This window comes from Aulostomus chinensis, chromosome 6, assembly GCF_037954235.1.
Source record: "Aulostomus chinensis isolate RoL2024-O1b breed Wild chromosome 6, RoL_Achi_v1.0, whole genome shotgun sequence".
NCBI lineage: Eukaryota > Metazoa > Chordata > Actinopteri > Syngnathiformes > Aulostomidae > Aulostomus > Aulostomus chinensis.
Window position 1 is genome coordinate 25,764,022 of NC_141325.1, and position 15,708 is coordinate 25,779,729.

Consider the following 15,708-nt stretch of genomic DNA (forward strand, 5'->3'; position numbering starts at 1 on the left):
TTTGATCGTTTTTCATGCTTTTGAGTAAAAATGCACCATTTTTTCTTTCACTTTTTTGTTAATTTGAGTGATGGTAAGATTATGAACGAGTATTAGGGCCACCCATGAGAAAAAAAAATGAGAAGAGGTCGATTTTTTTGTCATCACACACTTCGTATTTGTATTTAGACTTTTTTCTCATCATTTCAACATCATGAAGTGCATAATGAAAACAAAATCTACCTCTCTCGTTTTTTTTTTTCCTCTCATGGGTGGCCCTAATGCTCTTCCGTATGAGATGAAGCCTCATGCGGCATCAAACCCCTTGAGCCATATGGTTCGAGAAAGGGTTCATTTCTCAAAACTTCATGTGCGCACAAAACCACCTACTGGCCAAGTGTGTAATCACAGACAGCTGCATCTTAACCACATGATGTGTGATGCCTTGAATTTTGTGTCTGTTGTGGCTCTTGGGAAAGTCTAGGCATTACAAACATCCATCCTTGTCTTCCGCTTATTCCTTTCTATTAAGGGTCGCGGGGGGGCTGGAGCCTATCCCAGCGTCTACGGGCGAGGGGCGGGGTTCACCCTGGACAGGTCGCCAGTCCATCGCAGGGCCAACACATACAGACAGACAACCATTCACACTCACAGTCACACCTACGGTCAATTTAGAGTATCAATCAGCCTAGTCCCCAAATTGCATGTCTTTGGACTGTGGGAGGAAGCCGGAGTACCCGGAGAGAACCCATGCAGGCACAGGGAGAACATGGAGACTCCACACAGAAAGATCCCGTGCCCGAGCCAGGACTCGAACCCGGAACCTTCTTGCTGTGAGGCCACAGTGCTAACCACTGCACCACCGTGCAGCCCCGAATTACAAACAATGTATCACCAAATAGTTACTCTACATAAATGATCACATATGTGTATGACAAAATATTTCTTTGAATATGTAAAATGTGTGGGCGGCACGGTGGTGCAGTGGTTAGCACTGTTGTCACACAGGAAGAAGGTTCTGGGTTCGAGCCCTGGCTCGAGCACGGGATCTCTCTGTGTGGAGTCTGCATGTTCTCCCTGTGCCTGTGTGGGTTCTCTCAGGTACTCCAGCTACCTCCCACAGTCCAAAGACATCAAGTGAAGACTAGGCTTATTGGACACTTTAAATTAACCGTGAGTGTGAATGGTTGTCTGTCTCTATGTATTGGCCGTGCAAATTTTGTCCACAGTAATTGAATGATAGATTGTATAGTTTTGCTTGCTCCTGTCTTATTGCACAAACAGTTCATGTAAGCTGAGCCTTTATAAACAGCAGATCTGTGTTCACTGGAGTTCAAAGAATCCACTCTTTTTTTAAAGTCTTATCATGTTATGCTTAACTTAGCAACAAAGCTAGTTGCTAACAGTAGTAAAAGTACTTAAGTAGTGGTTTAAAAAATGAGTTGAGTGAAAATATTAAAGTATTTGCTTAAAAATTACGTAAGTAAAAGTATTTTAAAAAATGTATATCAGGAAATACAGGAAAGGAAGTAGCTTTGTCATTATACAGGACACTAAAGCAAATCTGCTACAGACATGTTTATAGCTCAAAAATAAACAAAGGCAAGAAGCCTCAGAACACAGACATTTATTATATATTGTATTATTATATACTACTAGACCTTAGTGCCGCATTCGACACAGTCGATCACACCCTGTTGCTCGACAGACTGGAGAGGTGGGTTGGACTTTCTGGTGCGGTGCTAAATTGGCTCATATCTTACTTAAAAGATCGTGACTTCTTTGTCTCGCTTGGGAACTGTGAATCTGAGCAAACAAAGATGACATGTGGGGTCCCTCAAGGCTCTATTCTTGGGCCACTTTTGTTCACCATCTATATGCTCCCACTGGCCCAGGTCATAGAGCACTATAACATCTCATACCACTCATATGCTGATGACACATAACTTTATATTACAGTGTCGCCATGCAATTACAGTCCACTGCATCCACTTAGTGACTGTATCCTTCAGGTCAATCAGTGGATGGGCCAGAATTTTCTCCAGAAGACAGAAGTCATTGTGTTTGGTCCCAAAAATGCAAGGCTTGAGGTCAGCGGCCAACTTGACTCAATGACACTACAAACCACTGACCAAGCTAATAGCACATAAAAACTGTCACTAAATCAGCCTATTATTATCTCAAAAACATTGCACGAATTAAAGGATTTCTCTCTAAACAAGACATGGACAAACTAGTCCATGCATTTATTCTTAGGAGGCTAGATTATTGTAATGGTGTCTTTACAGGTCTCAGTAAAAAAATCAATCAAGCACCTGCAGCTCGTCCAAAATGCTGCTGCCAGAGTCCTGACCACAGTAAGAAAATGGACCACATTACACCTGTCCTTAAATCGCTGCACTGGCTCCCTGTGTGTCAAAGGATTGAGTTCAAAATCCTGTTCCTGGTCTATAAGTCACTGAATGGGCTTGGGCCTAAATACATGTCAGAGCTGCTGACTGGGTATGAAGCATCCAGACCCCTCAGGTCATCAGGGACAGGTCTACTCAGCGTCCCCAGGGTCAGAACCAAGCAGGGTGAAGCTGCTTTCAGCTTCTGTGGTCCACACCTGTGGAACAAACTCCCTGAACCTCTGAGGGGGGCACAAACTGTAAGCTCATTTAAATCAGGGCTGAAAACACTGCTGTTTACTGCAGCCTTCTTATAGTATTGATTTGGGATTGATCTGGGAGATTTGGCATTGATGGATTGATTTAATATTGATTTGTCTGCTGTCTAATTGATCTTAAACTGTTTTATTGATTTTAAATGATTTTTTAATTTTTTAATTCACGTTTTTGATTTTAAACTGATTCTAACTTTCAATTCTCTCTTTACCTATGTAAAGCACTATGAAATGCCCTGTGTATGAATGGTGCTTACAAATAAATTTGCCTTTGCCTTTGCCTTTATTGTAACATTCAGTGTGTCCTTTCATTAGCTAATTAGCTTTAAGATTTACTGTTTTCACTGTTTTTTGGAGGTTTTTGTTTTGTTTTATTGGCTGGTTTATGAGTATCACGCATCACTGCCAAAAATTATCCAGATAACTCACATAAAAGACAGCCCCGCCTCTCTCTCGCTCTCACACACACGCACACACACACTTATCCTCTACCTTGGACTCTTGGATATGAGTTGTAAAAAAAGAAAAAAAAGAAAAACATGAACACAAAGTCAACTTAATCATTCAAAAGCACTGCAACAGCCATATATTTAAACTGTTAAAAAATGGCAACCACGCTACTACAAGCACAGACAATTACATTTAAATATTCATCTGCAATGTAACATTAAGCTAGCTAGCTCCACCTACATACCGCGACAGGCTTTTTCAAGTTGGATGATGAGTTTTTGTAGGCCGTGATATGATTTGTTCGTGACAAGGACAACAAATATTTGAACAGAAACAAATCCATTTTGGTGTCAACAATCTCAAACATGGGCTCACGATGGCCACAAGTGCTCGGGGGGAGGGCGGGGATTTCCATGAGTTTCTCTTGCAGTGTCTTCATCCATTTCTTCATCCTTTTTCCTCCACACAGATCCACACCACCAAGGTTAAGTTTCCTTTTGAACATGACGTATGGCATGACATAGTACAGGTACAGCAATGCTGCTAAGACAAACCATACGCAAATCAGCAGAAAGTTTATCTTCTCAGAATTTTGCTTTACGAGAGAAATGTAGTGGAGTAAAAAGGACAATATTTGTCCTTCAGAAGTCGTGGAGTGAAAGTAAAAGTATACCCCAAAAATAATACTCAAGTAAAGTACAAATACTCAAAAACTGAGCTTAATAACAGTACTCAATAAATTTACTTAGTTACTGTCCACCACTGATCACTACATAGGACCCGTACTCCCTGGGCTTTTGGAAAACTATTTGCTGTCACAGACACAAAAAAAAAAAAATCTACTTGAGGCCAAAGCAATAAGTCGTGACATGAGGGTGCATTGGACTGTTTCCATGCAGCGGCGGGTTCAGTCGGGTCAGGGAGGCTTTGGGAAGTGGAAATACAGTATCTGTGAAATGCTGTGGTAGTGAAAATTGTCAGTACAACCAACAGGAAATGACCCTAATGACACAAAGCTACCAAGTGACATGTCTGTTGTTGTTAGTGGTTTGTGCTCGTGTAATAGTAGATAACAGATTCCTTTCTTTCACTTTAAATTAAATGAAAACATTCACGTATGTCAGACAGAGACTAAGATCACAATGCAGGACAGGTCTGCAACGACAACAACAACAATGATAATAATTACAATAATATGTTTACTTAGAATAGCTCCTTTCACAGAAATTAATTTCACAAAGTGCTTCACAGGAATTAATTATAAAAGACAATAGAAATATAAAAATAATAAAACAAAAGCAATAAAAACGTATTCCTGGATGTGCAAGTGCTCCAGCTACCTTGGACTCTGAAGCAATCATGGAGCACTTCCTGGCCTGTCAACTCTCCCGGCCCAGGCACACTAAATCTCATCAAAGCCTTATGATGGAAGGTCAAAATGCCCTTTGTGATATCTCTGGCCCAAGTTTATAGAATGCAAAGAATGTTTGTACTTTTCAGGGCATCTATGTAGATTACATCTCACACTGTACAACCCGCAGGGCTGCATGGCTCAGAGGTGGAGTGGCCATCCAGCAACCGAAGGGTCGCTGGTTCCATCCTCACTTCAACTGGTGACCACGTCCAAGTGTCCTTGAGCAGGATACCGAACCTTAATTGCTCCTGATGGCCCTGCGATGGACTGGGGTCCAAGGTGAATCCCCCTCTTGGCCAATGTCAGCTGGGATAAGTTCCACCCACCCTCACCCTCCTGCGACCCTAATCGGATGAGTGGCATGGAAAATGCATGGGTGGACTGTACGAGCCGCATTGTCATCACACGGGAAAGTTTTGCATCTGAACGTTGAGGAGTAAAGTGACTGTTAAGGGTTTGCATTCAAGCATTGACCATCCAGTAGTGGTTTATTATTTTTTTCCTCTCTTCAGCTGCAGCTGACAATTGGTTGTTGGCTTCTCCAGCTAATCAACTCTCTAATATTACATTGGCAGGAAACCTGCATGAGTGTATATAACCACTGCAATCAGGATCAACAGCCACTAGAGAATGATGATACACCATCAAAGTGGTGTATGTATGTCACGACCCAGCTCAGAGATCATGACATCGAAGGAGGGAGACGCGGAGTCATCGTGACACACAACTAATAGTTTATTAACAACAACGCAAAATCAAAACAAGGCAAACCATAATGTACAATGGAGTGTGGTTATCAGTGGTGTCAGTGGTGAGTGCGAGTGTGTGCATGAGTGTACAGGGGGTGTATATGTGTGCGGTGTGATGGATGCAGAGAACTAAACAAGACATAACTCAAGGAACGCAACCATCGCTCCGACGTGGGCCAGGAGGAGTGAGCGAGAGCCAGCCGGACAGGTTGGCCGCCTGCCTTATAGCTGGGAGACGCCGGGCCCAGGTACTCCCAATTAGTCAGCAGCTCCGCCCCGTAAAGCTCCAACCTGAGAAGGGAAGGAAGTCACACAGTTGATGCCACGCCCCCAAGCCCGTGACCATGGGGACGTGACATGTACCACAATACATTTTTTGGATCCACTTTTTTCTGCTACAGCACATGTTCAGGTAAACCTAATCTGCAGGTGTCATATTTCTTTTCATGTAAGAGTCACGTATTTTCACGTGCAGCAAATCTGCAGATAACTAATCTTCAGGGTCAAATTTGATGACTTTTTGGGTTAACCATTCACTGCAGTGATAAGAGATTTTCATTTTACAGCTTTGAGTTCAAGGTCTATAACTATTTACAAGTCAGAATGAAACAAGCTGACTGTGACCCTTTCACTTTAAAAGAAAACATGTCGATGGAGCAGCAGATGTTGTCTGGAAACCATCCAGGGACACTTTAAAAAATAAATAGCAGTAGTAGTAAATAGTATTTTATCTCTGTCAAAGGCTCCAGCAACACCTCGAACAACAATCTATAGTTTGGATTTAATCTCTTCTGTGGTGCATTCATGGATTAAAATTTATATTTATAGGTATTCAAGGGGCGGCATGGCTCAGGAGGTAGAGTGGCCATCTAGCAACTGAAGGGTCGCAGGTTTGATCCTCACTTGGAAGTATGCTTGAGCAAGACACTGAACTCCTCATGGCTCTCAGGATGCCCCCCCCCCACCCTAACCCTAACCCTAACCCCCCACTCTGAGTCCCTCCTGAATAACCGAGCTTGTCACCCTATCTCTACGGGAGAGCCCAGCCACCCTGTGGAGGAAACTCATTTCAGCCATTACCAAGAGCTCATGACCATAAGTGAGGGTTGGAACATAGATTGACTGGTAAATTAAGAGCTTTGCCGTTTGGCTTAGCTCCCTCTTTACCACAACGGACTGGTTCAGCACCTGCACCACTGCAGACACCGCCCCAATCCAATCCCCCAATCTCTTGCTCTTGCAACTGGTCTCAGAGTAAAAGGTGTTGCACATCTAAATGAGATTTTTCTTTTAAAGACAATGCTCTGATTGTAACAGCACATTTTATTTTCAACATTTACATACATAAAAAATAAAAAAAATAGAAATAACTTGGCAAAAATCAAGATAAATATAAGATTTCCAGTAATATACACATGTACAGTCTATATACAGTTATTCAACGTTTATGCATCCTTCCCCTATTTAACCAAATGAAAATACAATTTCATGATTTTCCTTATAAATTTAGCTTCATATGTTATTCATCATGATCAGAAATCACTGCCGTAAATAATTACATATCAAGCTGGATCCATTTATAAACAATATTCACTTCCTGGTTTTATTCACAGTCCATTCTTAGCATTTCTTCTCTCATCTGGTAGCTTGTGAAGCCGAGTACCTAAGGACCATCCAAAGATCCGCTGCCGACACAGCGGGCAGGTACCAAACTGTGACAGGACCTTGTTAGTGCAGGAGGGGCACAAACACCTGTGGCCGCAATTTAAAATAGTAGTAGCCTCTTCCGCCATGCACGCCACGCATTCTGTTCTCTCGTCACCTGTGACCAGAACAGAGGATCCAAGATTATTTCAAAGAATCACAGTTTTTCTTGACTGCCTCCTCCTCCGTTGTTGTCGTTGCCACTAAAGCTGACAAGTTGAGGGGAGCCTTCTTACCTGCTGAGTTGTTTGTGTCAAGACCAGAGACGAAGGTTTCAAAACCACCAGAGGCAACGGGGCTCAGCGAGTAGATGTTGACAGCATTAAGTGAGGTGGGGTATTCAAGGACAGGGCAAGACCTCCTGGTGGAAATCCCTTCTGATTTCTTTGAGCCTGTAGAGGGGAGAGAAATTCCAGTCATCCAAACAATTGCAGGCTGGATGAAAACCAGCACATCAAGGTTATTAAAACGTACCCAGGAGGAAAATAGAGGACGTCTGTCCATAGATATCGATCATGGCCCACAGGGGCCGGCTGAGGTCCAGTCCTTCTTGCAGCTTCAATTTGCAGCCAAAGTTGCTTCTGACATACATACTGCCACGATGAGAAACCCAGAACTCTAGCACTGAGCCGGTCTGGCAGATGGATTCATCCACAGGTGTTGCCCAGTGTCCTTCGTTGTCACTGAGGAGTGGGATAGCCATGATGGGAAGAGGCAGAGGTCTTTTTGTGGGCGGCACGTTGGTAAAGCCCACACGCAGGGCCCCATGCCAGTTCAAAGCAGTTTTTTCCACTCGCAGACGAATCTTCTCCTTGATCCTCAGTGGACGGCTGCTGAACACCAGACCGTTCTTGAAAGTGCCGTTCGCTCTCTCCGCCAACAGACCCCCCTGTCTCAGGTGGACCTTCTCTCCTACAGCCTGACGATGGAAGGTCAGAGGACCCAGGCAGCAAATGCCACACCTGTGTGGCATCTCCAACTCATCAACTACAAGAGGAAAAAAAAACCTGATGATGAACGTTCCTGATGTGCAAAGAGTGTTGACATACTTGAATTCGCAACTAATGTACAAGCTCAAGCTGAATGTATGAGAGTCACAAACTAATGCATTCATCACATTGGGCATCATTTTTTAAAACCAACTGCTTGTAAATCATTTGTAGCTTACTGTCGGTAAAATGTCTCATAATGAAAATAACATTTTTTTACTTTGGCCTACCGTGATGTTCACAGATCGCAATGATCTCACAAGTCTGAGTGAGAGATGTGAAATCAAAGTCTATTTCCAATGAAGTGTGTGATTGTTTTCTTTTTGACCAAGGCAACACCTTAATTTCTCACTGCCTCTTCATTTGCTTATTATCAGTTTTACATGATGTTGCTCATGAAGTTGAACTGAGCAAATAAACACCAAGTTTGGCTGCTTTACACCTAAAGGTTTCATCTCATCATCATCATCATCGATCAGAAACTTTAGAGAAACAGTTACTTAATTTAAAAATCTAAATTTATGTCTCCAATGTCATTAAAAAACAAAAGTAAGCCTGCAAAACCAAGGAGAAAATTATATTTCATACAATCTAATTGTCTATTATTCAAAAAAAAGTTAAAATGAGCCATTAAAAGTCAGTTTTCTCAAACAAGCATTTTTTTTCTAGAATTTGACGTTCGTAATTGTATTGATATTTAAATTGTACTGCAATTATAATGTACGTTCTGTAAAACAAAAATAAAAACACCCACCTCAGTCCCAAACGCAAGTCTCCCTTGTCATGTTAATGCTTCTCTTGATATCTGAACTGGTTTAATTTTAATGCAACAGCTCTGACTGGCCTATATACACGCGTGGCTCCAAAACATTAACATCCTTTTCATCACATGATAAGTGGAAGGGGAGGGACTGAAGGAGGTGCCCACATTTTGGAAATTTACTTCCTCTTAAGAGTTGGCCTGGGACACTGCCAACATTTCAAAGGTTTATTGGAAATAAACACTGCAGTCTGAAAAACCACCACGTGGACTGATAAGCAGGCTGATCTGAATGAAACACTATCATTTTCATTATTACTTGAGTGTGAAATATGCAGGCCACAGAATACTTTTGAAGTCAAAACAAAAAATCCAAACCTGAACGAAATCAAATTTACTCCCTGGGCGGTTTTATTCAACAACACCGTGAAAACAAGTTTTGTGCGAGTATATACATGTACAAATATTAATTAAAAAAATAAATATTTAAATAGAGCTTTGGCCTTAAATATGAAAATAACCTGAATAGAATACAAACAAAATGACATAGAATTGTTTACAACTAGAGAAATACAATAGAATAAAGCAAAAAACATTCATATATAACTATTACAGAACATTTAAGTAAGCGTGTATTTCATTATTCCTTTTCTCATGTTTCTCTATCATCTAATGTGTGTTTTTCCCAACCCAAATACTTCCATCTCCTTAGAGTTAAAAAAAAAGGCTTTCCAAAAAATGAGAAGCTAAATCTATTTTAGGAGAGTCACCTGACCTCGTGGAAAATTACAGCAAATGAATCAATATCAGTTCCCTGATTGACACAGAAGATTTCAAACCCTTAACACATTTCCTGCTTTTCCTCAGTTAACAGGGAGTCCGTCTCTTTAAAGAGGTTTGTCGCCCTCTGTAGGTCTCAGAGTGTTATTGCTTTTCATTCTAATTGGTTGTTGGGCCTGATCATGTGACAGGATATGTCCATGGATGAACACTTCGAATTGCGTCATCTCTCTTGGAAAATTTTGAGCATTTTTCTTTCTGTGAGTTACATCACATGAGCTTTGCCACGAGACCTCCGTGAGTCATTGGGCTGAAGTCATGAAGTCATGCTTTCATACATTAATGATTAGAGAATGTGTAGTGGTTAATCATGAGGAAATAGGAATGATGCTCTCCATCTGGACAAGCAAGAAATCTCTGTATGTATATATGCGTGTGCGTGCGTGTGTGTGTGTGTGTGTGTGTGTGTGTGTGTGTGTGTGTGTGTGTGTGTGTGTGTGTGTGTGTGTGTGTGTGGCATAAGTAATAAGACAGGTTATAGCATACTCTTTAGACTGTTGCTGGTGCCTCAAGGACGTGCAGTGTCAAATTTGAGTTTCCTTGGTGGTGGTGCTGATGGTGCTGGTGGGGGGGTGGGGTGGCGTCTGGGGCCTGAGACACAATGACGAGCTGACAGTCAGGATTTCAGTGTTTCTACAACCTGATTTCAAGCGCTGCTGGCGCCTTCAGGAGGCTTGGCCATCAGAACAAATGCAGTTCTCACTTTTGAATGTGTGTTATGATCTGACTTCAAATGGCCCCTTTATCTTTATATGTCTCATAATATCTCAGGCTCTTCTTTGATGTCATCACAGCCATGATCATTCCTGTCACCATTCTCTCTGATACGAGGAAAGTCTGATTCAGAACACACAATTTAGCCTGGATAGCTTTGATGTATCTGTGACATCCTCTGGGTGTTTAGAGATCACACAGAGATTAAAGTCAGGTCAAAGAAAAAAAAAACTATGAGATCAAAGTTAGGGTCAGAATCACAAGAACAAAGGGAGAAATCCTGGATCAATGAGGGGTTGTCTGACATCAAAGAACCCCTGTGCCCCCTCAAACAATGGATGCTACACTCAGGGGTTTTCAAACAAATTTCTGTTCCCTAAAGTATGAACAACATTAATGTACCTCCAAGAGTTAATTATTGGATCATTTTAAAGGCCATAAAGGTTCATATAGGTTCCCAGTGGTACAGTTCCAGAGGATACTGCCTCAGTGAAAAGCCACTGTACCTCTAAAGATACAAAGATACTTTAATCAATACTTTGATCAGACAGAGAGGAGGAGAGAGAAACCCATCATGCATCATGAGAGATCAGTTGAACACAGGAGGGGATCCTGATAGCTGAGGGCTCTGGCTCCCATTCTACTTTTAGAGACTCTAGGAACCACCAGTAACCCTGCATCGTGGGAGCGAAGGGTTCTAGTAGGATTGTAGGGAACTATGAGCGCTGTCAAATATGAAGGTGCCTGATTGTTGAGGACTTTGTATGTTATTTTGAATTTTATCCTGAATTTTACAGGGAGCCAATGCAGAGAAGCTACGTAGAAAAGGAGAGACATGGTCTCTTCTACCAGTTCTCGTCAACACGCGGGCAGCAGTGTTTTGGACCAGCAGGAGAGTTTTTAGGCACTTACTGCTGCAGCCTGATAGGAGGGAGTTGCAGTTATCCAGCCTGGAAGTGACAAAAGCATGGACTAGTTTTTCTGCATCTTTTTGAGACGGGATGTGTCTGATCTTAGCGATGTTACGTAGATGAAAGAAAGCAGTCCTGGAGATTTGCTTAATGTGGGAGTTAAAGGACAGATCCTGATCAAAGAGTACTCCTAGGTTCTTATGGTAGTGCTGGGGGCCAGGGTGATGCCATCCAGGGTACCTGTCTCATTAGATAAGGTGTTTCTAAGGTGTTTTGGGCCCAGCACAATAACTTCAGTTTTATCAGAATTTACGTATAGAAATTTGTGGGTCTTCCATGTTTTTACGTCATTTGCTATTAGATATGAGACTGCATGAATTATAAATATATATATATATATATATATATAAAACACTCAGTGAGACCACCAGATTTACCATATTGATCAAATGTTCTGACTCCTTACGATGACTTTTACCAAATCTCACACTTGGAGAAACACTGAATTATAGTCAGCATAAATGGCACACAGTGAAACTAAATCAAACTCAGTGAAATCACAGCGTTTATCAAAGTCCATTCAATTGATAGGAAATTTGAGAATCAAATATGTTGACATATTTAGCATGACAATAACTTATTCACTGATGTTGCAGGATGAGAGAGATGAGACCAGTCACACAGTGAGCCAACTCATTGTTAGTAAACTACTAAAAAAACTGTTCATTGAAACTTGTCCAGATGTCTAAGTTTGAATATAATGTGCTTTGAATGGGGGTGATTTTGTGTTTTCATGTAAGCGGTAACTCATTTATTCCATTACTGTAATACAGTCAATATGGTGAAGTGTTTCAAAATTTGAGAAGAGAATTAGGTTGGACTGTGCATCTTCAGTTTTTCAAAACAGGCAATTTTTTAACTCTCATATGTACATAAAAGGTTATGGTCAATCATAAACCAACAGAAGCAAGACGTTATCAGAAATCATGACTAAGTGAACAACTCTGTGTGTGTGTGTGTGTGTGTGTGTGTGTGTGTGTGTGTGTGTGTTTGTACATCCATCCCAAATGCATAAAGTATCAAATTCCTTGCACAACCACAGGCCATTAAAGAATAAAAACACTAATATGTGACATTAACTCTAAGTGTTTAATAAAGTGCTTTAATAAACAAAGAAACACTGATTTTTGTTTTAGTCTTAAAAGCCTCCCTCATCAGAGCGGCCATTCTCTCCTCCAGGCTCAGCTGTTTCTGCTCCTCCACACTTGGTCAAACATGGCAGGCCATCAAAAAATCTACTTGTTCCCACTCCACCTGTTCAAAACACTATTAATCTGCTGTCAGCCAATAAGAGGCTTGGCTTTCAGCGAGCAGCCAATAGAAATGCAATAAAGCAGCAAGGCCCAGACCAATCCCAGGCTGCATTCTAATGTGGCCTATCTTTATCAAGGTGCAACTCCAGTCCCAGATACTGCTCATTTATGATATGAGAGGAGAGACGGGACAGACGGGACGCCTTTAGGAGACTAAAATCTGCCTCAAATATGGAACTATCACATATCACACTGCAGCTGCCAACAGCTGACGGGGGACACTGAAGACTTGGTTTTCTCAGGGACTTTGTAACAACTATTGAAAAGGACATTAATAATTCTGTGAATTCTGTCTGAGGACTGTGCTCCAGACAACGCCTCTACTGAGAACTCCTTGGGGTCTTTCCCTGACTGGATCTTTTTGGATGAGGTACTGACACCTGGACTTCCCATGGATCCAAACATCCAGGGATCCTTCCTGTTCAACAACAGCCTGAACCAATTTCCCACCGACCTCAAGGCACCCATGTGCCAGTACTCGATGCCCAACTCCTTCTACAAGCTCAACTCGGGCCTCAACAGCCAGCTTCAAGCAGGGACCCCTCATGGCATCAGTGACATCCTGAGCCGCTCCATGATGGGAGTTGGCTCCACGGGCACCACCACCCTGCTGTCTGGGTACTCCACTATGGGGGGTTTCGGCCCCTCTGTCACCAGCACACCCATGTACTATAACCGCGACTACAATTCGTCCCTGAGCGGTTTTTCCAAGCCTGGCACCGAGTGTCCCATGAAGGGTCGCAGTGTGAGCTGCTGGGCCGAAAGCAGCTGCGACTGGAGAGGCAGCAAGCAGCAGTGCCCCAACAGTGAGTCTCATCACCACATCATGTCACCGCTGAGGGTGCGAGGAAGAACCCACTGACAGATGTCACCTTCATAACCATCGTCACACGCTACTTTACCCTGGAGAATCAGAAATCAGATAAATCAGAAAAATCTCATGTCTAAGGTCGAGATTAGATACCTCATTGGATGAAAGAGTATGTTTCTGTTTGAGCAGTATCTGCCTCATCGTGGTAAATGTGACATATCTTAAATGTGTCCTAAACTTGTAGAAACCACAAAAAAAAGACAAGTGCAGGCGACTCAAACATGAAATGGTTCTACAACAGGTGGTGCATACTAAATCAGACGTATTTGTAAATCTCAACCATTCTGCTCGTAAGACATGAACACAGACATCAATTAGGACATTTTGTAACATTAAATCTAACTTGGAGCTTGTGATGGTACACACACGTTTTGATATTCTTAACCCCACAGTATCGCAAAGGATGATTCTGAACGAGGGAGAAAATGTTTCTGTTTTTTAGGTGGCGTTCCTCTGGGGGAGATGACGGGCAGGAAGAAACACACCAGACCAACATTCAGTGGGCATCAGATATTCGCTCTGGAGAAAACCTTTGAGCAGACCAAGTACCTGGCTGGGCCGGAGAGGGCCCGACTGGCTTATTCTCTGGGCATGACTGAATCTCAAGTCAAGGTAAAGCTAATGATGCTTGTGTGTGAGCCCCGCTTGCAGGAAACCTTCCCACAAAATACGCGAACGCAAAAGTTCCAATGCTGTCAAAGAAATTGATGTAACATTTTATTACAGATATTAAACCTTCAAATGTTCCCATGAGGTTAAATATTCATTTGCAGCAGTTTTCTGAGGGTGTTTTGGGGACGTAGTTGAATTTCTCATAAATGAACACAATCATGATTGGTTGCCTCCATCAGCAGTTTGCCAGAAACATTACCAGAACATTCCATGTATTATTCTCAGAACATATGGAGAGCAGAACCTGTCAACTTGTTCCTCAACTATGTTGTTTTTGTTTTAGCCTTCTTCCTTTCATCGCCCACATTCCTTTCATGGCTGGGAAGCACTTTGCAGCTCTATTTCTCTGGGCTCTTAAGAAATACAAAGAAATACGGAATTATGCAATCATGACCACCATCACCATCACAGTCCTCATGTCTATGACACCAGCATAGCACGTTTATGCCTCTGATGCTCTCTGTCAGTTTCATTATCGGGAAAATGCAACTGTTATTCTCCAGAAAGTCACAGTTTAACACTAAGCCTGGTCTTCAGGTCTGGTTTCAGAACCGGCGCACCAAGTGGAGGAAGAAGAGCGCTTCCGAGCCGAGTTCCACGCAAGCCAGCCACGCGGGGCAGGCCGGCGAGGCCTCGGAAAATGAGGTGGAGGATGAAGAGTACAACAAGCCTCTGGACCCCGACTCCGACGATGATAAGATCCGACTGTTGCTGCGCAAACACCGCAGGGCGTTCTCCGTCCTCCGCCTCGGACCGCACCACGTCTGACACCTCCACAACACACACACACACACACACACACACACACACACGCTTCTCAGCAGACCCGCATGCTGTCAGACAACATGTAAAAATGAAGTTTCAACACACGGTTTGATTTGAATAAGCATGTTCACAGACTGAAGCTGAAAAAAAGATGTTTACTTTTGTAAGTTACTGTAAGAAATCATCTTTCGTGTTACGCTGGTGAATGTGGAGGTTTAATTTCATGCGCATTTTATTTTTTTTAAAATGTTAAGACATGAAATGGCATGATACTTTAGGTATACCAAGAAAGTGTAGATCACTTGAAGTATTTATTTACGTTATTTTTTTTTCTGCTTATGTGATAGCACTGGTGTCATTGGAGGTCATGTAGGAGATTACCTTTGTTACCCCACTAAAGTCAGTTTACAACTGAAGACCATTATATGACGTCACTTCTGGGAAAACCGATTTATAGGAAATGTTGAACTGGTTTCTGTGTCAGTCTTGACTCACAACATGAAGCCTAAAATAACCTTTTTACAACATGAATGGAGGGAAGGAACCTCTTCAGCATGTGAAAATGATAAGAGACACTATGGAGAAAGAGTTCTGCTAATTATTATCAATTCTCTTTATTCCACAATTTGTAAATTTAAGGTGAATGTTGACTTGAGATAAAAAAATTCCAGCTTTGTTTTGCATTCATACAAGCTTTTGAAATACACTGTAAAAAAATAACATGAAGGTGCACTGTAAAAAAAAATCTGAATAAATTTATTGTGAGTTATTTATCAAACTCTCTGGTTAATTTTTTATTTTTTAAGGAACCGACAAACACTTTCCCTTTCGTAATTGTCAGTATTTCACAAT

At 42.0% G+C, this 15,708-nt stretch overlaps 2 protein-coding genes across 3 annotated transcripts; one reads left to right on the forward strand and one right to left on the reverse strand.

Annotated features, from left to right (window-relative positions):
* Positions 1 to 6,555: 6,555 nt before the first annotated feature.
* On the reverse strand, positions 6,556 to 10,268 carry LOC147260564 (E3 ubiquitin-protein ligase NEURL3). 2 transcript variants are annotated; one of them, XM_086205464.1, is made up of 4 exons: positions 10,037 to 10,268; positions 7,436 to 7,948; positions 7,198 to 7,353; positions 6,556 to 7,079 (listed from the first exon to the last, which is right to left on the reverse strand). In XM_086205464.1, exons 2-4 carry the CDS (start codon positions 7,932 to 7,934, stop codon positions 6,865 to 6,867), a joined length of 870 nt encoding a protein of 289 aa, XP_086061590.1. In that variant the 5' UTR covers positions 7,935 to 7,948; positions 10,037 to 10,268; the 3' UTR covers positions 6,556 to 6,864. The 2 variants fall into 2 exon arrangements, with proteins under 2 accessions (XP_086061590.1, XP_086061589.1); XM_086205463.1 differs by lacking the exon at positions 10,037 to 10,268 and adding an exon at positions 8,705 to 8,840.
* Positions 10,269 to 12,939: 2,671 nt separating this feature from the next.
* Positions 12,940 to 15,580, forward strand: nkx6-3 (NK6 homeobox 3). The gene is made up of 3 exons (XM_086205465.1): positions 12,940 to 13,354; positions 13,862 to 14,031; positions 14,629 to 15,580. Exons 1-3 carry the CDS (start codon positions 12,940 to 12,942, stop codon positions 14,857 to 14,859), a joined length of 816 nt encoding a protein of 271 aa, XP_086061591.1. The 3' UTR covers positions 14,860 to 15,580.
* Positions 15,581 to 15,708: the final 128 nt, after the last annotated feature.

Bases quoted from the DNA above. Each gene is read 5' to 3' on its own strand.
- LOC147260564 (XM_086205464.1), bottom strand. From the start codon at position 7,934: ATGCCACACAGGTGTGGCATTTGCTGCCTGGGTCCTCTGACCTTCCAT. The intron at 7,354-7,435 runs GTACGTTTTAAT...TCCCCTCTACAG, and splicing joins GTCCTCTATTTTCCTCCTGG to GCTCAAAGAAATCAGAAGGG. The intron at 7,080-7,197 runs GTAAGAAGGCTC...TTCTGGTCACAG, and splicing joins TGACACAAACAACTCAGCAG to GTGACGAGAGAACAGAATGC.
- nkx6-3 (XM_086205465.1), top strand. From the start codon at position 12,940: ATGGATCCAAACATCCAGGGATCCTTCCTGTTCAACAACAGCCTGAAC. The intron at 13,355-13,861 runs GTGAGTCTCATC...TCTGTTTTTTAG, and splicing joins CAAGCAGCAGTGCCCCAACA to GTGGCGTTCCTCTGGGGGAG. The intron at 14,032-14,628 runs GTAAAGCTAATG...CCTGGTCTTCAG, and splicing joins TGACTGAATCTCAAGTCAAG to GTCTGGTTTCAGAACCGGCG.